Genomic DNA, 24,874 nt, shown 5'->3' with positions numbered 1-24,874 from the left:
ACCATGTAAATCTCTAGGGACAAGGTGACTTTTATCAATATATTTGGCTCTATTTACGCTCAGATTCGAAAATGCTAATTAGCATTAAAGTAAACATCATGCAAGACGACAAATTCATGCAAGCTCCTGCACGTCATCTCGAGCTGACAATTTTGCTAACAGGTATTGTGTCAATTTAAAAACTTGCACAAATAAGTTCACAGACTTGACCATTTAAAGAAATGTAGCCAATGTATTAATTACTACATTTACCCGTAATTTCCGGACTATAAGCCGCTACTTTTTCCCATACTTTGACCCTCGCGGTTTATACAATGACGCTGCTAATTTATGGATTTTCCCCGCTTTCGCAAGATTCATGCCGCCAAAAAACAGCACCGTCACATAATGTGACGTAAATGGAGCGCGCTCAAACTTCCCATCATTCTGATTACGGTAGTCATTTTGTCACCCTCATCATGGCAAAGACACGGAGAAATGCATATGATGCAGCTTTCAAGTTGAAGGCGATCGATCTGGCTGTTGGAAAAGGAAATAGAGCTGCTGCACGGGAGCTTGGCCTTAATGAGTCGATGATAAGACGTTGGAAACAGCAGCGTGAGGAACTGACTCCTTGCAAGAAGACAACAAAAGCTTTCAGAGGGAAGAAAAGCAAATGGCCCGAACTAGAAAATGAGCTTGAAGACTGGGTCAACACACAGAGAGCAGACGGCCGAGGTGTTTCAACTGTGCAGATCCGACTGAAAGCCAAAACAATCGCCACCGCAATGAAGTTTGAGGATTTTAGAGGTGGACCATCGTGGTGTCTAAGATTTATGAGACGTAAAGGCCTGTCCATCAGGGTACGGACGAGTCTGGGTCTGAAGCTATTCAACTCTCACACCGAAGGAGATGACTTCAGTGGTTTCAGCCTATTTATTTTTGTTACAAGCCGTGTTTCGTTTAAAAGCTGTATAAAGTTAATTTGTTTCAATGTACCGGTAGACACCTGCGGCTTATAGACATGTGCGGCTTATTTATGTACAAAATACTTTTTAGATTTTTTTATTCAGTGGGTGCGGTTTATATTCAGGTGCGCTTAATAGTCCAGAAATTACGGTAGTTTAGCATTAGATAGTTAATCCAGAAATGTTTACCTTTGTCTCGATTCGGCAGATTAGCAGCTGTTTAGCATTTCATATTTTTTTATTTTTTTGGGGGGGTGGGCTAAATATAGGGGAATATATTGATAAAAGTCACCTTGTCCTAGAGAGATTTACATGCTTATCAAAACTTCACACCAAGGTAAGCTTACATGAAACACAGCCCTTATTTTAAGTGTTTATAAAATCCCCTATTGGAAAAACGATTGGAACCATTTCCCTGTTTGACCACTAGGTTTTATGGGTGTTATGACTCATACTGTGGTACTCTATTTCGATCATCCAATAGCAGGGTTTGCCAAACTCTACTTTGTTCAGAAATAGACTACATTTTCTTAGATAAAATGCCTATTATTCCCATATAATGTTTGGACAATACATTTTTTTAAATAGGGGGTGGGAGGTCATATAAACACAAACGTACTTCCTTGACAACAGCTCTGCTATGTGAAGCTCAAGAAGTATGAAAAATCCCTGACTTCTTATCGGATTGACCATTTATAACCTTTAAAAGGCTGTACATGGTCAATCCAATGTCAGCAGTGGCTGTACATAATTTACTGCATAGGGCCTATGCAAAAGTCAGGGCATTTATATTTATTGTGCTTCGCTGAGAAGAAGGAAGTTGTCAAGGAAGTGAGTTTGTGTTTATACTGGACCTCCTGCCTCCACATATTCTCAACCAATCATGTCAATGCAGAGCTATATGGAGCCCTCCACGTTGTTAAAAAAAAAATGGGCAGTGCAGGGTAGTACAGAGCTCAAATTGGTCTCTACATGCCTCCGGAGGCTCTGCAATTGCATCACACCATCAGATTAAGCATAAATTGCTTTAAGCCTTATGTTCACCAAATGTATCAAACTCTTTACGTTCTGGTGGAAGTCATTCATTGTCAATGGAGCAGTACGCAACACTAGTTGGGGATGCCGCAGTCACGCCATATGTCCACCAGGTGCACGTGCGTTTTGCTATATGTTGTTTTTCAAGTTAGTTTTAATGTCACATGCACAAGTACAGTGAAATGCCTTTCTTGCAAACTCAAAACACAGCAATAATCAATAACAATAACTAGAAAGAAAAAAAACAAGAAATATGAAGAACACGATAAGTAAGTAAGCATACTATATACAGGGTCAGTTCCAATACCATATTTATAATGTGCAGGGATACTGGAGTAATGGAGGTAGATATGTATAGGGGTAAGTGACTAGGCATCAGGATATAAGATAAACAGAGTAGCAGCAGCATGTATGTGAGTTGGTGTGCGTGTGGGTAGAGTCAATATAAATGTATGCATGTTATGTGTGAGTGAGCAGAGGATGGGGTGTGTGTGTATAGAGACATAAATAAACATAAAAAGGTAAATGAGGATACAAGGTCAACTCATTTTTTGCCGGATATCTAGTCCGCATTTTCCAAACTTGATGCACATCTGCTTCACAAGGCTGCAGAACAGTTTGCAGCCTGGTTCGACCAAAGTTAATAATTAGACTAGATTCAAGTTCTTCTACTATGACCTACTCGTTTCATAGGCTGCACGCAAGGGCGCATTACGACAATTAATCTAGTTTGTTTATATTCTTCTGTCACATTCATCTCTAGCAACATGTTCCCATTTAGCAGGTTTCAAAACTAGATTCTGCCCGCTGACCAATTTTTTTCTTGAGCAGATGGTCGGGGGGCTGGAACGTAATTACAAATAATTTGTAGATTGCAAATTGACCGCAAGAAGCCCAAACAGATATGTTTGACTAAAATATAATAATTTCAAACCTTGCTTTGTATACGATCATGTCATGTCTAGTATGCGTGGGAATACTTGGGAACAGATTTCTTAAATAAAAATCACTTGGAGCTGATTTCCTGGTTTTGTTTTTTGCTCAAAAAACCTAGAGGGCAAAATCAAATCACCAACGTGCCTCGCGGGCCGACAGCTGGGGAACCCTGCCATATAGAATACTGATTTCAAATCACTAGCTTGCCCTGTATGATGGCATGCTAAATTAGACAGAACAGTTCTGTGCATACTCATTTTGCATGGCATTCTTTTGGTTTACTTGAGACAAAATTCCAATCCTTCAGCTGGTACCTTCACCTCTCTAACTACACAATAGCCATTATGATTTGGCCTCTGTACATTGTGTCACAGTAAAAAGGTGTCCATTCTACTCAGGACCACTTTTAGTTGCTACTAATTTGACAGCCCTTAAAGAGTGGCCCATCAATTTAAATCCAATCTTTTTTTCATATTGGACATACATATTGCAGCATAGAAAATTATCTGTACATTGTGTCGCAGTAAAAGGGTGGGTCCATTCTACTCAGGAGCACTTCTACAATAGTTTCCAAATCTACAGAGTTCACGCCCAGAGGATCGTAATAGTTTTATGTATGTCCAATATGAAAAAAAATACTGGATTTAAGTTTACATGCCACTTTATAAGGGCTGCCAAATGAGCAGTGACACTCATCTGGGTGTTAACTCTGGATTTGGAAACTACAAGTGCTCATGAGTTCCCCTTTTACTGCGACACTATTTACAGATAATGTTGTACGGCGCATTAAATGATAGGAGTACACACACAAAAAAACATTGTTGACCATTTAGGCTTGAAAAAAAAAAAGACAATATCTTATATAAATACTTTCAATTATGCTTTGTATGATAATTAGTATAGAATATTGATAATTGTGCCAAAATTAGCAAAGTATACAGGATTGGACTTTTATTCTGAAGAACTCCAAAAATCCGTGACCCAGAAGTAGTTACCGTAGTTAATCTTGACCGCTTGGCACATCTGTGAAGCAAGCAAGAATAACTAAGTACTTTTGGGTCACCGATTTTGAAATCATTCAGAATAAAAGTCACGTTCAGACATTGGCTTGACCATGTACAGCATTTTAAAGGTTATAAATTGATAATCCGATAAATACAGCATTTACTGTGATATGGCCTCTGCAGAAGTCAGGTATTTCATACTTATTGAGGTTCACATAGCGAAGCTGTTGTCAAAAGGAAGTAAGTTTATATGACCTCCCGTCCCCACCTACCATCAACCAATCATGCCAACGCGGAGCTTTACAGGCATGAACAGAGCCCTTTACATTGTTACAACATTTAGGAGGAGCACAGAGATGTGGTGTGGAGCCTGATATTGAAGATTCCCGAGGCTTCGCAATTATGCCACACCATCCGGAATCGCATTGCCAGTTCAATCATAAATTGGCTTTCATTATTCTTGTTGGCGGAACTGAGGTGTTGCAATGTAGATGTAAATCAGGAAATGACATAGCCAGGTCTTCCATGTTTACGCAGATGTATGTTTCGCTAGTTTCTTCGAGGAGCTGTGCAGAGTGAAAATGCAAAGGACTTGACTTCTGTAAAGTTATAACTCACCGGCATTGATATATCCGTAGTTAACGTCATATGCATGGCAAAGCTTAAGAACGTTGTTCGGTAATTCAAATTAAGACTCGTTTTAGCTGGCGACATATCGTTGCTACGAGCTGGCTAACGTTACCTAGCTAGCTTTCCCCACAACAAGGAGGCGGTAGAAGGAGCTAATGCATGTTGGCTAGCAAGCCTCTGATACGTTTTTAGTATATTTTGGTGGACCTATATTGTGAGTGAGTGACAATAAGAGCTAGTCGTTTTTTGCCGTTGGAAGCAAGTCATGGCTGAATCCCAGAAAGCGGACCAGTCAGAGGTAATTAACGTTTTTGAATTAATGCTAGCTAGTTAGTTATGTCTTCTGCAAGCGAGGTAGTTAGTTATATCGACCATCCACTTCATTTCCCGCCCAAGAAAATCAACAAACTTAAACACTTGCACTCTCAAACTTGGTTCTATTTGGTTCTCACTACGTTGGTATTTGATTGTCAGCATGAGTTTGACATTACCCCTAGTAGCCATGACACTTGATCTGTCTGTTAACTGTGTTCTTGACTTTGTCCTGGTCAGGTCACGTGGTAATGAAAAACTCAGGGCCCTACTTATAGGACCATTATTAATAGAATATTGTCTTAACTCAGCATACAGGCGAGCCAAACAAGGAGATGGAGCAGCCAGCTCAGGCTGGAGCATCTGTGGGCCCAGGAGCATCACGCAACAATGCACCAACAGCCTCGGCAGATGGAAACAGTGGGGATGATGCTACCAATACAGTCAGTGCAAGTACCTCAACTATAGACGTGGCAGGGGATGCTGGTAATTCAGAAACTGTGAAGGAATCCTATGTAGAGAATTCAAAGACAGTGGAAGAAATGATAACAGATGCCTTGCAGACTGTGGGAGAAATGGCCAGTGAAGAGGATTCACAGAGAGAAAGAGAAACAGCCAGTGTAGATGGTTCACAGAAGGAGAGAGAAACAGCCAGTGTAGATGGTTCACAGACGGAAAGAGAAACAGCCAGTGTAGATGGTTCACAGACGGAAAGAGAAACAGCCAGTGTAGATGGTTCACAGACGGAAGGAGAAACAGACCGTGTGGATGCTTCACAGACGGAAGGAGAAACAGACCGTGTGGATGCTTCACAGACGGAAGGAGAAACAGACTGTGTGGATGCTTCACAGACGGAAGGAGAAATGGCCAGAGTGGATGCTTCACAGGCGGGAGGAGAAACGGCCAGTGTGGATCCTTCACAGGCGGGAGTAGAAACGGCCAGTGTGGATCCTGCACAGGCGGAAGGAGAAACGGCCACCGTGGATGCTTCACAGGCGGAAAGAGAAGCGGCCAGCGTGGATGCTTCACAGGCGGAAAGAGAAACGGACAGCGTGGATGCTTCACAGGCGGAAAGAGAAACGGACAGCGTGGATGCTTCACAGGCGGAAAGAGAAACGGACAGCGTGGATGCTTCACAGGCGGAAAGAGAAACGGACAGCGTGGATGCTTCACAGGCGGAAAGAGAAGCGGACAGCGTGGATGCTTCACAGGCGGAAAGAGAAGCGGATAGCGTGGATGCTTCACAGGCGGAAAGAGAAGCGGACAGCGTGGATGCTTCACAGACGGAAAGAGAAGTGGACAGCGTGGATGCGTCACAGACGGAAAGAGAAACGGCCAGCGTGGATGCTTCACAGGCGGAAAGAGAAGCGGACAGCGTGGATGCTTCACAGACGGAAAGAGAAGCGGACAGCGTGGATGCTTCACAGACGGAAAGAGAAACGGCCAGCGTGGATGCTTCACAGGCGGAAAGAGAAGCGGACAGCTTGGATGCTTCACAGACGGAAAGAGAAACGGCCAGCGTGGATGCTTCACACGCGGAAAGAGAAACGGCCAGCGTGGATGCTTCACAGGCGGAAAGAGAAACGGCCAGCGTGGATGCTTCACAGGCGGAAAGAGAAACGGCCAGCGTGGATGCTTCACTTACGGAAAGAGAAACGGCCAGTGCTGATGCTTCGCAGGTAGTCGGAGAAACCGTTGGTTCAGATGCACCCCAGACTGTGGAAGTAACAGGCAATACAAATGCTTCACAGACTAATGGTGGAACAGACATCACAGACATACCTCTGGACATGGGAGTAGTGGATGCCGATGATGAGATGGAGGTCAATGCTATCAAAGTGGAGGAGGAACAGATGCAGGAGGAACACAACTTGGAGGGGATGCCCATGATAACTGCTGTGGAAGAGGGAAGCGACATGGACGCTTTTAGCAGCAACTCCCTGGATCATGGGGATGAAGTGGAGAAGATGGACACCGGGACAGATGCACTGACAGAGAAGCAACGAGAGAAGCCCAGTAAGACCGGACAAGTGGACAACACTGATTCCATGCCTTCTATTGTGGATACAGGTAATAAGACTGCTGCCTGCAGCTTTTTGTTGGCTATACAAGTTTAGGATCGGGATTATCAATTGTTTCCGTAGTTTGCTTCATTCATTTCTTCAGGTTGTGTTTGATTTTACGGATGAGATGTTACCCTAAACACTGCGCTATCTTGCTTAACACTCAATTGCTGATGGAATGCCCCAGTGTCGAATGTCCTCAGACCTCAAACACGTCACCTTACTCACACTGTCCCATCTTTCAAACATTGTCTCCACGACAGAGGACACAGAGCAACCTGCTGAGCAGACCAGCTTTGAGGAGGCTAGCGGCTCGTCTCCACCTATGGAGGGGGACCATTCTGAAGATATCAAACCATTTCACCCCAGTCCCACCTCTAGCGAAGCTTTTCTCCCACAGAACAGTAAAGGTGAGAGTCCACAAGAGTCAGTCTTTGGAATATAGTCTTTGGCTGCATGATGTTCAGACATGACCCGACTACTTGAATGTTAGTGTGGTCCCTCACAATATTCAGATGCTAATGAGTACACTTCTGTTTCTCAGTAATGGTTTTACTGTTAAAAAATAAATAATCAAATCTCAAGCTGAAAGACCGGTTGCTTGTTTTTCTGCAGGCTCTGACAGTCCTGCAGGGCTGGAGAATGGAGTGACAGGACAGCCAGTCAAAGTTGTGGATGTGAGTATCCTCTCTCCAGCACAACCGAAAGAATAGAGTGAATTAATTTCCTCCCGAGTGACTATACAAGCTTATGCTTGGCAGAAATGTGGCCACTCCTTATGTGTATTAAAGATTTTGAGGTGTTGCGAAGGCTTTGTCAGAATACCCGTGTAATAGATGGCCGGTAAACATTCATCATTAACTTGCATGATTCCATCTACAATTCTTACTGAATGTTGCATGCTGCTGTTGAATGTTCTCTGCCGTCTGCCCAGCCGACAGCAGAGCCTGTGTCCACCAGCGTTGACACCCTCTCCATGGTGAATGTGAAGGATGAGCCAGTAGATGAGGAGTATGACCAGGCCCTGGCTCCAGTCGTCCTCACAGAGGGCGTCAAGGATGAACCAGACGCAGCGGAGGTATGACATCTCTAAACTCACTGGCCTTGTTCTAACGGGACCATTCAGTTGTCTGAGCTACATGAACGTTGTCTATTGACGTCAATGCATATAGTTCAAGCTATGTGTGTATTTTATCCCAAATCCTGTGTGCGTGTTAAATGTATGTCACCTTTTTGTTATTTACAGGAGTTGAAAATCAGTAACGTCTTCTCTGTGGGCGGCGGCCCTACCCCAATCGGTGAGCAGGGCACTTTGATATTTGTACACATCAGGACACGTTAGTGGTAGCTCAACGGTCAAAGCCCTGAGGCAGTGCTTCTTAATCATGGTCCTGGGGACCCAAATGGGTGCATATTTTTTGGGTTGTTGCCCTAGCACTACATACCTGGTTCCACTAATCAAATCATTAGCAAACCTGATTAGTGGAATCAGTGTAGTGCTAGGGCAAAAACAAAAATGTGTCCCCAGGTTTGAGAAGAACTGCCTTAATGTCGAAACTTGGCTGCAGGTTTTCTTTCTAGATCAAAAAGGGCCTTACGGGTGGCAGGGGGCAATTTTAACATTTAACAATTTTCGAATTTAACAGAACTTTTAACAACCCTTATTTTGGCGGGGTAGAGATAGTGTTCCGTTTTTAAGCCAATTTCCTACAATTCTAAAATGTTCTAGATAGAGCTGAGATACATTTGTGCAGTTTTAATGCAAGTTTCTTTTGATTATTCATATTCTGCCATGGAGCTGAGAAACCTTTGCAGTTTTAAAGCTAATTTCCTGTTGTTCTATGCATTTTGCCTTGGCTTATGCTGGGTTCTTTTGCTCAAACATACTAACAAAATGAATACTGCTAAAACAATTGTTTTTGGAATTGTCAATTCTCACTGATGTCTAGCTTTTGTTTTGGTAATTGATAGTTCTCAAAGATTGTTATTAAAAAAAATATACAGTGCCTTCGAAGTATTCAGACCCCTTGCCTTTTTCCACATTTTGTTACGTTACAGCCTTATTCTAAAATGTATTACATTGTTTTTTTTTTCGTCATCAATCTACACACAATACCCCCAAATGTAAAAGAAACAGGTTTTTAGACTTTTTCTAATTTACAAAAAATAAAAATGTCACATTTACATAAGTTTTCAGACCCTTTACTCAATACTTTGAAGCACCATTGGCAGCAATTACAGCCTCGGGTCTTCTTGGGTATGACACTACAAGCTTGGCACAACTGTGTTTGGGGAGTTTCTCCTATTCTACTCTGTAGAGCCTCTCAAGCTCTGTCAGGAGGGATGGGGAGGATTGCTATACAGCTATTTTCAGGTCACTCCAGAGATGTTTGAGCAGGTTCTAGTCTGGGCTCTGGCTGGGCCACTCAAGGACGTTCAGAGAATTGTCCCAAAGCCACTCCTGTGTAGTATTGGCTGTGTGCTTAGGATCGTTGTCCTATTGGAAGGTGGACCTTCATCCCCATCTGAGGTCCTGAGCGCTCTGGAACAGGTTTTCATCAAGGATCTCTTTGTACTTTGCTCCGTTCATCTTTGCCTCGATTCTGACTAGCCTCAAAGTTCCTGCTGCTGGAAAAACACCCCCACGGCATGATACTGCCACCACCATGCTTCACCGTAGACATAGTGCCAGGTTTCCTCCAGACGTGAAGCTTAGTATACAGTCATGGTCAAAGGTTTTGAGAATGACACAAATATTAATTTTCAAAGTCTGCTGCTCAATTTGTATGATTGCAATTTGCATATACTCCAGAATGTTATGAAGAGTGATCAGATGAATTGGAATGATTTGCAAAGTCCCTTTTGCCATGCAAATGAACTGAATCCCCCAAAAACATTTCCACTGCATTTCAGCCCTGCCACAAAAGGACCAGCTGACATCATGTCAGTGATTCTCTCGTTAACAGAGTTGTGAGTGTTGACGAGGACAAGGCTGGAGATCACTCTGTCATGCTGATTGAGTTCGAATAACAGACTGGAAGCTTCAAAAGGAGGGTGGTGCTTGGAATCATTGTTCTTCCTCTGTCAACCATGGTTACCTGCAAGGAAACATGCTGTCATCATTGCTTTGCACAAAAAGGGCTTCACAGGCAAGGATATTGCTGCCAGTAAGAGTGCACCTAAATCAACCATTTATCGGATCATCAAGAACTTCAAGGAGAGCGGTTCAATTGTTGTGAAGAAAGCTTCAGGGCGCCCAAGAAAGTCCAGCAAGCGCCAGGACCATCTCCTAAAGTTGATTCCGCTGCGGGATCGGGGCACCACCAAATTTGAGGCGGCAGTGTAGCCTAGTGGTTAGAGCATTGGACTAGTAACCGAAAGGTTGCATGTTCAAATCCTCGTTCTGCCCCTGAACAGGCAGTTAACCCACTGTTCCTAGGCCGTCATTGAAAATAAGAATTTGTTCTTAACTGACTTGCCTAGTAAAATAAAGGTAAAATAAAAATAAACCACCAGTACAGAGCTTGCTCAGGAATGGCAGCAGGTTTGAGTGCACCTGCACACACAGTGAGGTGAAGACTTTTGGAGGATGGCCTGGTGTCAAGAAGGGCAGCAAAGAAGCCACTTCTCCCCAGGAAAAACATAAGAGACAGACTAATATTCTGCAAAAGGTACAGACTGCTGAGGACAGGGGTAAAGTCATTTTCTCTGATGAATCCCCTTTCGGATTGTTTGGGGAATCCGGAATAAAGCTTACCCGGAGAAGACCAGGTGAGCGCTACCTTCAGTCCTGTGCCATGCCAACAGTAAAGCATCCTGAGACCATTCATGTGTGGGGTTGCTTCTCAGCCAAGGGAGTGGGCTCACTCACAATTTTGCCTAAGAACACAGCCATGAATAAAGAATGGTACCAACACATCCTCCGAGAGCAACTTCTCCCAACCATCCAGGAACAGTTTGGTGACGAACAATGCCTCTTCCAGTATGATGGAGCACCTTGCCATAAGGCAAAAGCAATAACTAAGTGGCTCAGGGAACAAAACATTGATATTTTCGGTCCATGGCCAGGAAACTCCCGAGACTTTAATCCCATTGAACTGTGGTCAGTCCTCAAGAGACGGGTGGACAAACAAAAACCCACAAATTCTGACAAACTCCAAGCAACGATTATGCAAGAATGGTGCCATCAGTCAGGATGTGGCCCAGAAGTTAATTGACAGCATGTCAGGGTGGATTGCAGAGGTCTTGAAAAAGAAGGGTCAACACTGCAAATATTGACTCTGCATCAACTTCATGTAATTGTCAATAAAACTCTTTGACACTTATGAAATGCTTGTGATTATACTTCATTATTCCATAGTAACTTCTGAAAAAAATATCTAAAGACACTGAAGCAACAAACTTTGAAAAAGTATATTTGTGTCATTCTCAACTTTTGGCCACAACTGTATAGGCCAAATAGTTCAATCTTAGTTTCATCAAATCAGAGAATCTTGTTTTTCGTGTTCAGAGTCCTTGAGGTGCCTTTTGGCAAACCTCAAGCAGGCTGCCATGTGCCTTTTACTGAGTGGTTTCCGTCTGGCCACTACCATAAAGGCCTGATTGGTGGAGTGCTGCAGAGATGATTGTCCGTCTGGCAGATTTGCCCATCTCCACAGAGGAGCGCTGTCAGAGTGAGCATCGGGTTCTTGGTCACCTCTCTGACCAAGGCCCTTCTTCCCCGATTGCTCAGTGTGGCTGGGCGGCCAGCTCTAAGAATTGTCTTGGTAGTTCCAAACTTGTTCCATTTAAGAATAATGGAGGGCACTGTGTTCTTGGGGACCTTCAATGTGGCAGATGTTTTTTGGTACCCTTCCTCAGATCGGTGCCTTTTTGATCTAACATGCACTGTCAACTGTGGGACCTTATATCGATAGGTTGGCCTTTCCAAATCATGTCCAATCAATTGAATTTACTACAGGTGGACTCCAATCACGTTGTAGAAACATCTCCAGGATGATCAATGGAAACAGGATGGGGGTCTGAATACTTACGTAAATAAATTATTTTCTGTTTAGAATTGTTAATAAATTTGCAATTTCAGAACACCTGTTTTCACTTTCATTATGGGGTGTTGTAAGTTGCTGAGGATTTTTTTCGTATTTTTAAAATCCATTTTAGAATAAGGCTGTAATGTAACAAAATGTGGAAAAGGTCAAGGGGTCTGAATGCTTTCCGAAGGCACTGGTGGTACGTTATCTTTTCTACATACTTTATATCTGGTTTTAGGTGTTAAAGTTTACACGGAAAGCGTTTTTAAATGTAAAAAAAAATGTAAGTCTACTTTTTCTCCCCAATTTCGTAATATCATATTGGTAGTTAGTTTTGTCCCATCGCTGCAACTCCCGTACGGACTCGGGAGAGTCGACGGTCGAGAGCCATGCGCCCTCCGAAACATGACCCCGCCATGGAGTCACTAGATCGCAATGGGACAAGGAATTCCCGGCTGGCCAAACCTTCCCCTAACATGGACGACGTTGGGCCAATTGTGCGCTGCCTCATGGGTCTCCTGGTCGCGGCCGCCTGCGACACAGCCCGGGACCAAACACGGATCTGTAGTGACGCCTCTAGCCGCTAGACCGCTGCGCCACTCGGGAGGCCGGAAATAGTTTTTTTTAACATCCCAAAAATTTAATTGACATCCCAACCTGAAAAAAAAAAAAAATAAAAATAAATAAATATATATATATATATTTTCATGGCAGAAACATCCCTGGGCTGTGAGTGGATCGTTATAGTCTACCGCAAGCTCTCAAGGAGCAAAATATATTTCTCTCTTCCCTCAATCTCCACCCATCCTCTATTATTCACAGCCACATCCACACCAGTGACCTCCCTCTCCAAGACTGTAATGCCTCCATTGACCCCGGCCGCCTCCTCCATCCCTCCGCTGATGCCCATGGCTATGCGGGTGGCCTGCTCGGCCTGTAACAAGGTGTTACTGAAGGGCCAAACAGCCTACCAGAGGAAGGGCTCCTCGGACCTCTTCTGCTCCACGTCCTGTCTCACCTCCTATAGTCCTCCGTCTGTCGTCAAGACGACTGCCCCCTGCCCAGCCAAGAAACCCTGCCACTACTGCCTCAAGTGAGTCTTGCTGTTGTCATGCCAATGGAGTAGCTATGTAGATAATTATTTAAGGAAGATAAAGGAATGGACCAAACTCCAAAGGTGACGACCAATAAAAATCATTTGATTTACCTTTTGTACTTAAGCCTTACTCTATGATTCACATTTGACTTCCATTGTGCTACCTTTTTCCACATGCATTTTAATGTAAGGCACTGTGAGCTACCTGAATGTAAACAAAAATATGTTCGTAGATCAATTATGAACTTATCACCCCCCTCAGGGAGATTGCAAACCCCAAGGACGTGATCACAGCTCCTGTGGACACCATGGGCACGGTGAAGGACTTCTGTAGCCAGACCTGCCTCTCCTCCTTCAACTTCAAGAGGAACTCTGCCGTCTCCACCCTCTCCTCCTCCCTCTCCACCATGACTGGGGCCGTCAAGTGCAGCATGTGCAAAAAGGCCTGCATTGTAAGGGACTTATGGTCTCTGCGCGTGTCAGTGTGGTAGTTGCTAGGAGTAACAAAATTGGCCATATAAAACTGGTAATGTCAGAGTTGACAGGGAAGTGAGAATTTTTGGATTGACAGACTTTTTTTTTTATAGTGGGTTTTAGTGTGTTAAAGTATAAAACTGGACTCCTTTTGCCTTAAACATTTATTTCTGCCCCTCTTGCCTCAACATGAGCTCCTTGTTCTCTCCCACACAGAGTAAACACGAGGTGATCTTCCAGGGCAGCATGCACAGGCTGTGCAGCGAGGTGTGCTTCACGCGCTTCCGCTCCACCAACAAGCTGTCCATGAACAGCTGTCAGAGCTGCAACAACTACTGCTATGGCAAGGTTACCGTGCTGGTCATGCAGGGGGTCAATAAGACCTTCTGCAGCGCCGGCTGTGTCACCACCTTCAAACAGGTAAGAATCTGATCCCTGAGATGCAGGTCACGCAGTCAGAAGAAGCCATTGGCCTGTTGACTGTAACTAGGGCTGTTTTCTAAAAACATTACGATTTGTCAAATCCTTGCTTCCGACCACCCTTGTTTTGTCAATTCCTCTCAAAGCTCATCGGAAGTGGAGGTCCCAGGGAGGGACCTTGGATCTTCTCCAGTACATAAAAACCATCTACCTGTAAGTTAAAGCAAGCAAAAGCACTCACTTTCTCTTCCTCTGTGGTCGGTCTGGTTTTTCAGAAAGCTAAGAAGTCTGTGGCATGTACTATGTGCCGCAACTTCCGCGCACCGGTGGAGATGGTCGACAGCGCCGACTCTGATGGCAAGCTGGAGATGTTCTGCTCTACTGGCTGTGTTACAGCCCACAAAGTACAGACCGTCAGCTCCTCAGGTATAGCTAGGCTAACCACCTCGGCAACATGTACACCTTGCTCTCGCTCGCTCACTCGTATGCATATACATTCATAACACTCCCTCTCCTTTCGTGTCGACCTAGGTGCTCAGGTAGAGTGCAACACCTGTGGTCAGAAGACGGTGCCCTCCTTCCACCTGGCCATGTCGGACGGCTCCATCCGGAACTTCTGCACCATGAACTGTGTTGTCACCTTTCAGGTAACACCTCCTCTGGGTTGATGAATTAGCTCAGTTGAAACGTTAATTAGAGTAGAAACATTTCAAGGACGGCAACTTAATGACCTTCAATGATCTTAATTGAGGCTCTAATAGTGCTTGCTTTTGATATTTTACGCTTTGTTTCTAAAACATAGCCATGTATGCTGTACAAAGTACTGTTTCCTGTCCTGCACTGACACTACAATGTTATAATATTTCTGTGGCCTGTAGGATCAGTTCAATAAGAGCAACTCCCAGAGCCAGATGAACGTGACCCCGGGCACAGGGACCACAGCTCCCCCCGCGGCCCCGGGCCAGACCAGGGACAGGGGATCCCAAGGGACCAGACTGCCCTGCTTCCAGTGCCACCGCCTCTTCTCCTCCAAGCCCGAGCTCATTCAGTTCAAGGTACCTATACTGTATTTAATATCTCTCTCTATCCCCCTCATTTCTCTTTCTCTCGTCTCTTTGCGTTTCCATCTTCCTCCATTTTGTTGAACTCTCTCGCCCTCTCACAAACACACCCCCTCTATGTCGACAGCCTCTGTTAATGCTGCTGTAGAGTTGATTGAATGTATGTCTTCAACCCTACAGGATAAGATGGTATTCCTCTGTTCAGTAAATTGCTCTGAGGAGTACAGAAAGATCAACTATGAGATGGCGCGCTGCGAGTACTGCAAGATTGAGAAGCCAGCCAAGGAGGTCAAGAGAATCAACAATAGGGACTACACCTTCTGCAGTGAAGGTGAGGATGGAGATCGGACATGTTTTAATAGGCCTGCCACTTCCAGGAGTTTGCGCCTTGGTGTTTAAAGACACATTTCCCTGTCTCTCGCCCTCTTCTCTCCTCCATATCCAGGCTGTAAGCTGCTCTACAAGCACGACCTGACTAAACGCTGGGGGAAACACTGCAGAACCTGTGCCTACTGCGCCTCTACCGCGCAGGAGGCCATCACGGGCCAGTACGGAGGCAGGGTGGAGGAGTTCTGCTCGGATGAGTGCAAGTCCCACTACACCCTGCTCTTCTGTCAGGTATAGGATGGAACCACGCTAAAGAACTGAACAAAACACCTAGGGTTCAATGAGGCTCAATGCTGAGGAGCAGTCTTCTGTTGGTGTCTATCCCCTTGTTCTTTCAGTTTGAATGGATCTGAAATGACTCCAATACAAACTTTTGTAAACTTGTCTGAAAACTTGGAGACTTGTTCTCTCATATTTGTGCAGGTGGAAGGAAGAAGTTGGGGATAAGAAACCACATGAGTGAATGAATTGAACTTTCCAAATGGCATATCCAATGTGGCAGTTGGAATCGCTGTTGGCAGGGCAGCAGTCTCGTCGCAGAACTTAAGACTGCCGCCGAAACAAAGACGGTTCTTTGTTCTGCCGAGTTATTCAAGGATGGAAAGAGAGGAAAGCTCCACACCACTCTCACTTAAATATCTTCCCTAGTTATTTTCAGATCTCATTTTGCTCTTTGGCATCTGTGTGTGTGATTTCTGTACCCATTTGCTCCTCTTGCTTGTAGGCTTTACAGATGCTCCCCACCCCTTGGATGCAACCCTTCTAATTTAGTTTACAGTACGCACACAACTTATGTGGAATTCCTGGTCTCTGGCCGTGTTTGGACCAATGCAGAGTTCATCTCAGCCTATGCTACCCTTAAGTCCTTTGACTTTTTGTCTCTGACGGAGACATGGAACACCCCAGAGAAGACTTGCTACTCCAGCTTTCCCCTCACAGCCCGAGAGCATCTGTTCGTTGCGGTGGTGGCACAGGGCTGCTAATGTCTCCTGGGGGGAGATTTTCTCTCTTCTCCCTCACCTTTCCTACCGGCCGGCACGGGCCTCCATGGCTGAGTGACTCATTGCGATCTTACAGAACAGGGCTGCGGGCAGCTGAGCGAAAATGGAGGAAAACTACACTTGTGGACGGCCTTTCACTACCTCCTCTTTACCTTCTCTTCCTCTGTATCCACTGCTAAAGCCACTTTCTGTCACTTTAAATGTCACGTTTCTGTCCCTTACCCGTAGGAAACTATTTTCCTCCTTAATCCTCCACCCCCTCCCTCGTCCCTCTCTGCTGACGGCTTTGTCAACATCTTTGAAACGAAAGCTGAATACATCTGCTCTTCATTCACTCAGCCTATAAGCCCTGCAAATATTGAGGTCCGGCCGCCTGACCTGCCTGCCTGCTCGACCACATACCCTTCTCCAGACCATCTCTGGAGACTTCCCATCGCTCTCTTCCCTTATGAACTCATTCCTGATCATTGGCTGCGTCCCATCAGAATGGCCCGATTCACTCCCCTCCTCAAAAAGCAAACGCTCGTTGACTCTGATGTCAAGAACTGCAGACCGGTATCCCTCCTTTTCTTTCCAAAACACTTGAGCGTGCTCTCTCTGACCAACTATCTCATTATCCCTCTCAGAATGACCTTCTTGACCCTAAACATCATTGTATCAAGATGCATAACTATTTAGTCACTATTTAATTTCAAGCTGCTGTAGCCTCATGCTCAAAGTAGGCCTTGCAGCGATGATGACATCCAATGTGATATTAGACTGACATGGATGATATCAAAGATGGTCATAAGGACTTTTGTGGTATCTTCAAGACTGGTCACTCAACCGAGACTGCTCTTCCCTGTGTCATGGAGGCTCTCTGCACTGCCAAAGCTGACTCTCTCCTCTGTTCTCATCCTCCTAGATCTATCCAATGCCTTCAACACCATGAACCATCAAATCCTCCTCTCCACCCTCTCAGGGTTTGGGCGTCTCAGGCTCTATCAGATCTTCTCCACCCTCTCAGGGCTGGGCGTCTCAGGCTCTATCAGATCTTCTCCACCCTCTCAGGGCTGGGCGTCTCAGGCTCTATCAGATCTTCTCCACCCTCTCAGGGCTGGGCGTCTCAGGCTCTATCAGATCTTCTCCACCCTCTCAGGGCTGGGCGTCTCAGGCTCTGCACACTCTTGGATTGCATCCTACCTGGCAGACCGCTCCTGCCAGGTGACATGGAGAGGATCTGTCTGCACCACGTACTCTCACTACTGGTGTGCATTATTACGATTCACATGTAGCTAGCAGATAATTTTGAAGTAAAACAGTTGCTTTGTGTTTCTTGTTTAGTTTCTACTGCCATTGTTGTCCTGGCTGAGAGATGGTTCAGTGAATGGGTAAGTCAATAGGGCTAGAATTGGTAGCTACCCATGAAAAAGGTACATCTACCTTGCATAAAATTTGTTTTAGGTCATTTTTGCCTGTGACTAGCTGGTTAGCTTGAATATTACGATTCATATATCTAGCTGATAATTAAGTAAAACGTTTGTTTTGTGTATATCTTGGAAGAAGGTTCAGTGAAGGGTGAGGTAATACAGTAGGGGGAGTGAGAGTGATTCTCAAATGTATTGTTTTATGCATTCTCCACACTCTCGTCCTCACAAGAAGGTACTCGAGAGAATTCACTCAGAGCACGAGTGTGGATCACAGCAGTATGCCTATTGAGGAAAAACACCTCGTGTCTTTAGCTGCAAACATCAAAGCAGTGACTCGTTCATGCTCTACAACATCCATAGAGTACGACCCTACCTCACACAGGGAGTAGCGCAGGGCCTAGTCCATCTCCCGTCTGGACTACTGCAACTCTCTGTTGGCTGGGCTCCCCGCTTGTGCCATCAAACCCCCCAGAACACCTTCCTAATATTGTCCTCTGGACTCTTAAAGTTATCCCCCTAAATGACCAGCTCTGACTTTGCTGATACTTTGAGGTAACATTTACGTACTGGTATGTGCATGTCCCACCTGGCTAACTCGTAAGACATTCTCTAACTGCCTTTTCTACATCTTGATTTTTGCCTCAGGTGGCCAAGTGTGACGCGTGCGAGCGCCAGGGGAAGCTGATTGAGACCCTGCCGATGCTGGGCGAGGTGAAGCACTTCTGCAACCTCCAGTGTCTGCTCGACTTCTGCAGCCTGCAGACCCAGAACCAGGGCAAGCCCCAGGGCCAAAAGGGTAGGACTTAGGATATAGCACAATTGTACTGTTTATTCATAGGGTACGACATGTCCTTGTGTTGCCTGTCACAGCTCGTGATTTGAAAAGAGAGGTACACACAAAGTCTCGGAGTTCTCCAGTGTAGATGAAAGGGAGGAGATGGGTTGAAGGAGGATGTTTTAAGCATTGCAACAATTGGGACCTTGTGTATGTGTGCCATTCAGAGGGTGAATGTGCAAGACAAAAGATTGGGGTATGGTAGGTGTCAAGAGCTGCAACGCTGCCAGGGTTTTCACACTCAACAGTTTCCCGTGTGTATCAAGAATGGTCCACCACCCAAAGGACATCCAGCCAACTTGACACAACTGTGGGAAGCATTGGGAGTCAACATGGGCCAGAATCCCTGTGGAACACTTTCGATAACTTGACGAATCCATGCCCTGAGGAATTGAGGTTGTTCTGAGGTCAACATTAGGAAGGTGTTCTGAATGTTTGGTACACTCCTTGCCTATAGAAAATCTACATGTCCTTGAATTTTTTTCACATTTTGTTGCTTTACAAAGTGCGGTTAAAATAGTTCTAATTGTCATTTTTTTGTCATTGATCTACACAAAATACTCCATAATGTCAAAGTGGATAATAAAATGAGATTATTTTACAAATTACAAAAAATGTAATAACTAAAATTGTCATTGTATAAATATTCACCCCCTTTGTTATTGCAAGTGTAAAATTAGAAGTAAAGTAAGATTTGGCCAGAAGTAAAATCTGGCTTAACAACTCACATAAGCTATATGGATTCACTCTGTGTGAAATAATAGGGGTTGACATGATTTTTGAATGTGACTACCACTTCCTCTGTCCCCCATACATACGTAAGGTCCCTCAGTGAACTATTGAATTTCGAGCACAACTACAAAGACCAGGGAGCTTTTCGAAAGCCTCATTAAATAGGGCAGTGATTGGTATATGGGTAACAATAACAAATCAGACATTGAATATATCTTTAAGCATGGTCAAGTTAATAATTATGTTGTATTAAACCACATAGACACATCAAAGATGCAGCTCTCCTTCTGAGCTGCTGGACAGGAAATAAAACTCCTTAGAGATGAGGCCATTGGGGATTTTTTTTAAACAGCTACAGAGTTCAATGTCTGTGATGGGAGTGAGCTGAGGATGAATCAACAACATTGTAGTGGCTCCACTAATGTCCTAAATGACAGTGAAAAAAATTAAAATATCCCAAAACGTACATACAGTCCATTTGGAAAGTATTCAGACCCCTTGACCTTTTCCACATTTTTTTTGTTTCGTTACAGCCTTATTCTAAAATTGATGAGGGAAAAATAATAATTTCATCAATCAACACAATACCCCATAATGACAAAGCAAAAACAGGTTTTTAGAAATGATAACAATTGTAATGGAAAAAAAATGAAATCACATTTACGTAAGTATTCAGACTTTACTCAGTATTTTGTTGAAGCACCTTTGGCAGCAATTACAACCTCAAGTCTTCTTGGGTATGACGCTACAAGTTTTGCACACTTGTATTTGGTGAGTGTCTCCCATTCTTCTCTGCAGATCCTCAAGTTCTGTCAGGTTGGATGGGGAGCGTCGCTGCACAGCTATTTTCTGGTCTCTCCAGAGATGTTCAAATCCGGGCTCTGGCTGGGCCACTCAAGGATATTCATGGACTTGTCCCTAAGCCACTCCTGCGTTGTCTTGGCTGTGTGCTTAAGGTCGTTGTCCTGTTGGAAGGTGAACCTTCGCCCCCGTCTGAGGTCTTGAGCGCTCTGGAGCAGGTTTTCATCAAGGATCTCTCTCTACTTTTTTGCTCCGTTCATCTTTCCCTCGATCCTGACTAGCTTCCAGTCCCTGCCGCTGAAAAACATCCCCACTGCATGATGCTGCCACAACCATGCTTCACCTTAGGGATGGTGACAGGTTTCCTCCAGACGTGACGCTTGGCATTCAGGCCAAAGAGTTAAATCTTGGTTTCATCAGACCAGATAATCTTGTTTCTCATGGTCTGAGTCCTTTAGGTGCCTTTTGGCAAACTCCAAGTGGGCTGTCATATGCCTTTTTACTGAGGAGTGGCTTCCATCTGGCCACTCTACCATAAAGGCCTGATTGGTGGAGGGCTGCAGAGATTGTTGTCCTTCTGGAAGGTTCTCCCATCTCCAGAGGAACTCTGGAACTCTGTCAGTGACCATCGGGTTCCTGGTCACCTCCCTGATCAAGGCCCTTCTTCCCCGATTGTTCAGTTTGGCTGGGCAGCCAGCTCTAGGAAGAGTCTTGATGGTTCCAAAATTCTTCCATTAAAGAATGATGGAGACCACTGTGGTCTTGGGGACCTTTTTTTGGTACCCTGCCCCAGATCTGTCCCTCGACACAATCCTTTCTCGGGGCTCTACTGACAATTTCTTCAACCTCATGGCTTGGTTTTTATTCTGACATGCGCTGTCAACTGTGGGAACTTTATATAGATGGGTGTGTGCCTTTCTAAATCATGTCCAATCAATTTGAATTTACCACAGGTGAACTCCAGTCAAGTTGTAGAAACATCTCAAGGATGATCAATGGGACAGGATACACCTCAGCTCAATTTCGAGTCTAAATGCAAAGCATCGTTTGGAGCAAATCCAACACATCACTGAGTAACTGCCTCCTTATTTTCAAGGATGGTGGTGGCTGCATCATGTTATGGGTATGCTTGACAGGATGAAAAGAAACGGGGTGGAGCTAAGCACAGGCAAAATCCTAGAGGATAATCTGCTTTACACCAGACACTGGGAGATGAATTAACCTTCCAGCAGGACAATAACTTACAACACAAAGCCAAATATATACTGGAGTTGCTTACCAAGAAGACAGTGAATGTTCCGGAGTGGCCAAGTTAAAGTTTTGATTTAAATCTGCTTGAAAATGTATGGAAAGACTTGACAATTGCCGTATAGCCATGATCCCCAAGCTTGATAGAAGCTTGAAGAATTTTGAAAAGAATAATGGTCAAATATTCCACAATACAAGTGTGCAACGCTCTTATGAGACTTACCCAAGTAGAATCACAGCTATAATCGCTGCCGAAGGTGTTTCTACCATGTATTGACTCGGGGAGGTGAATACCTTTCTATCAAGATTTATTAGTGTTACTTTTGTTTTTCATTATTGAAAAATATATATTTTTCTTCCCATTTTGAAATTAGTATTTTTGTGTAGCTCGTTGACAAAAAAAAACAGTCCATTTCAATCACGTTCCATAAGCACTGTGTAATAACTGCAACATTTTTTTTCTCACGCTCTCATTCTTTCTCTTCCACTCATCCTTCCAGTGGCCATCTCAATCGCTCAATCCCCCTCCAATACTACCACTGCTACGAGCGTGTCTGATCCTGTCATCGCCAACGTAGTCTCACTAGCCAGCTCCCCCATTGGCCAGCCCAACTACACCACTGCTCTGCAAGGTATACCAGATGTCTGTGTCAGGGGAGAAGCTCCAGGTGGCTTCTGATTTTAAATACCATGGCAACATACTTGATTCCAACATCTCTTTTTAAAAAGCATGTGAAAAAAGTCATTCAGATCACCAAATTCATCCTAGCTAATTTCCCGATTTATACGAAATTGTTTGACTACCGAGGTAGCAAAACTGTAGCAAAAAATCTATGATACTCCCCCACTTAACATACTGCTTGACTAGTTGGGCCCAAGCTTGCTGTACAACATTAAAACCTATTCAGTCTATCTACAAACAGGCTCTCAAAGTGCTTGATAGGAAGCCCAATAGCCATCATCACTGTTACATCCTCAGAAAGCATGAGCTCCTGAGTTGGGAAAATCTTGTGCAATACACTGACGCATGTCTTGTATTCAAGATCCTAAATGGCCTGGCTCCCCCTCCACTCAGTATGTTTGTTAAACAGAAAACACCAACATATGGCATCAGATCCACAAGGTCTGCTATGAGAGGTGACTGCATAGTTTCCTTAAGGATAAGCACCTTTAGTAAATCTGCTTTCTTTGTGAGAGCTTCTCATGTCTGGAATACACTGCCATCAGACACACACAACTGCACCACATATCACACTTTCACAAAATGTATGAAGACATGGCTAAAGGTCAGTCAGATTTGTGATCATAATCCCTAGCTGTGTATTGCCACTTTCCATGTTGTCTGTAGCTTGTGAGGTGTGGAAACACTTTGTTGCTTTTATGAATTTTGTCTAGCTGCTTTTTGTCCTATGTTGCTCTGTCTGTATGCTACGTCTTGCTTGTCCTATGTTGCTCTGTCTGTATGCTACGTCTTGCTTGTCCTGTCTATGCTTCGTCTTGCTTGTCCTATGTTGCTCTGCGTGTGCTCACTGCTCAATGATTGTCTATATTGGAATTGTTTTTAATAACCTGCCCAGGGACTGCGGTTGAAAATTAGCCCGGCTGGCTAAAACCGGCACTTTTACTGAAACGTTGATTAATGTGCACTGTCCCTGTAAAAATCAAAATAAACTCAAATATACACACGCAGACTCGGTTAAAGTCGGTTACCAGTTAAATACAATTTACTGTATACACAGGGGTATACACACAAGGTGTTGTACACTATTAAGTCTAACTGGAGAGTGTTCAACCAGTGTGTTCATTCATCAGTAAATGTCTTGTTGCTAATAGCAAAGCCTTTTGACACCCATTAAGGTGCAGGTTAATTACAGATGAAATTAGGTTGATAAATTATATAATAAAGGCCTGCCTGACTGACTGGTGTTTTTAAAAACTAACTCCTGTTCTGTTGCGTCATTACAGGGACTGTTCCAAGAAGACATGTGAAGTATGTTGGAAATGTGAGTTGTGCATAGGTGTTCTTTTTGCATCAAGAATTGCAACACTGCTGGGGTCTTCACGCTCCACAGTGTCCTGTGTGTATCAAGAATTTTTTCAATCAAATTTTTATTTGACCTTTTATGTAACTAGGTAAGTTCGTTAAGAACAAATTCTTATTTTCAATGACAACCTAGGAACAGTGGGTTAACTGCTTTGTTCAGGGGCAGAACAACATTTTTTTTACCATGGCAGCTCGGGGATTCGGTCTTGCAACTTTTCGGTTACTAGTCCAACGCGGGGCGCAACTCAATATTAGGAAGGTGTTCCTAATGTTTGGTATACCCAGTGTATGTTTGTTATGCACATGGTGGCAAATTGGAACTTGCACTTAAGTCGAATTTTCACTTAGGCTGAGTTTACTCTGGCAAAAGATCAAAATTTGGTTGACTGTGTAAACTCAGCCTAAGTCCTGCCTTTATGTCAATTGGAAACTAAGTGAATTTCAAGTGGTATTAGATTTGTCCCATGGTTACTAACAGTCTCTTCATTATGTGGCAGGCCAGCACACAGACTCAGGCCCCTCGGGCCCCTCCACCCAAGGTTCAGAAGAACAAGGCACTACTCTGTAAACCTATGGTCCAGAACAAGGGCATCATGTGTAAACCCAACTTCACCACCTCAGGGTGCCAGACAGGTACAACACCACAAAGCATATATACCACATGCACTATTTTTTTTTTTAATTTGCACTCAAGAAAATACAAAACAATATGAAGGTTTAAAAGGTATCAAAAATAACATGTGCAGGAGAGGTAAAAAAAAACAACAACAAAAAACAAGGCTTTTAAGGCCCCTCCCCCTTTAAAATGAAAACATGGTGAATTAGGGGATAAAACACATAATACAAGTAAAATGGCCTTACTGAAGAGCTCAGTGACTTTCAACGTGGCACCTTTCCAACAAGTCAGTTTGTAAAATTTCTGCCCTGCTAGAGCTGCCCCGGTCAACTGTAAGTGCTGTTGTGAAGTTGAAACATCTAAGAGCATCAACGGCTCAGCCGCGAAGTGGTAGGCCACAAGCTCACAGAACGGGAGTGCTGAAGCGCGTAAAAATTGTCTGTCCTCGCTTGCAACACTCACAACTGAGTTCCAAACTGCCTCTGGATGCGACGTTAGCACAAGAACTGTTCGTCGGGAGCTTCATGAAATGGGTTTCCATGGCCGAGCAGATGACTATGCAATGCCGAGCGTCGGCCAGAGTGGTGTAAAGCTCGCCGCCAAACGCGTTCTCTGGAGTGATGAATCACACTTCACCATCTGGCAGTCCGGGAACGAATCTGGGTTTGGGAGATGCCAGGAGAGAGCTACCTGCCTGAATGCATATTGCCAACTGTAAGGTATGGTGGAAGAGGAATAATGGTCTGGGGTTGTTTTTCATGGTTTCTGGCTAGGCCCCTTTAGTTCCAGTGAA

General features: G+C 44.3%; 1 protein-coding gene across 3 annotated transcripts in view; it reads left to right on the top strand.

The window, feature by feature from the left end:
* The first annotated feature begins 320 nt into the window (after positions 1-320).
* Positions 321-24,874, top strand: part of LOC135550028 (zinc finger MYM-type protein 4-like) — a 35,668-nt gene continuing 11,114 nt past the window's right edge. For 2 of the 3 annotated variants that reach the window (XM_064980459.1, XM_064980458.1), the window contains exons 1-18: positions 322-4,850; positions 5,176-6,934; positions 7,191-7,337; positions 7,543-7,604; positions 7,862-8,005; positions 8,174-8,225; positions 12,780-13,050; positions 13,316-13,505; positions 13,744-13,947; positions 14,223-14,373; positions 14,479-14,594; positions 14,826-15,002; positions 15,189-15,339; positions 15,454-15,626; positions 18,451-18,601; positions 21,922-22,053; positions 23,387-23,424; positions 23,963-24,098. In XM_064980459.1, coding sequence (XP_064836531.1) covers positions 4,818-4,850; positions 5,176-6,934; positions 7,191-7,337; positions 7,543-7,604; positions 7,862-8,005; positions 8,174-8,225; positions 12,780-13,050; positions 13,316-13,505; positions 13,744-13,947; positions 14,223-14,373; positions 14,479-14,594; positions 14,826-15,002; positions 15,189-15,339; positions 15,454-15,626; positions 18,451-18,601; positions 21,922-22,053; positions 23,387-23,424; positions 23,963-24,098 — 4,087 coding nt within the window. In that variant the 5' untranslated portion in view covers positions 322-4,817. Of the gene's footprint in view, positions 4,851-5,175; positions 6,935-7,190; positions 7,338-7,542; positions 7,605-7,861; positions 8,006-8,173; positions 8,226-12,779; positions 13,051-13,315; positions 13,506-13,743; positions 13,948-14,222; positions 14,374-14,478; positions 14,595-14,825; positions 15,003-15,188; positions 15,340-15,453; positions 15,627-18,450; positions 18,602-21,921; positions 22,054-23,386; positions 23,425-23,962; positions 24,099-24,874 lie in introns of all 3 variants that reach the window. The other variant, XM_064980460.1, reaches the window with a different exon arrangement.

Source organism: Oncorhynchus masou, chromosome 12 (assembly GCF_036934945.1).
Source record: "Oncorhynchus masou masou isolate Uvic2021 chromosome 12, UVic_Omas_1.1, whole genome shotgun sequence".
NCBI classification, from domain to species: domain Eukaryota; kingdom Metazoa; phylum Chordata; class Actinopteri; order Salmoniformes; family Salmonidae; genus Oncorhynchus; species Oncorhynchus masou.
The sequence above is the reverse complement of the archived record's forward strand: the minus strand, read 5'-3'. Positions and strand labels throughout refer to the sequence as shown.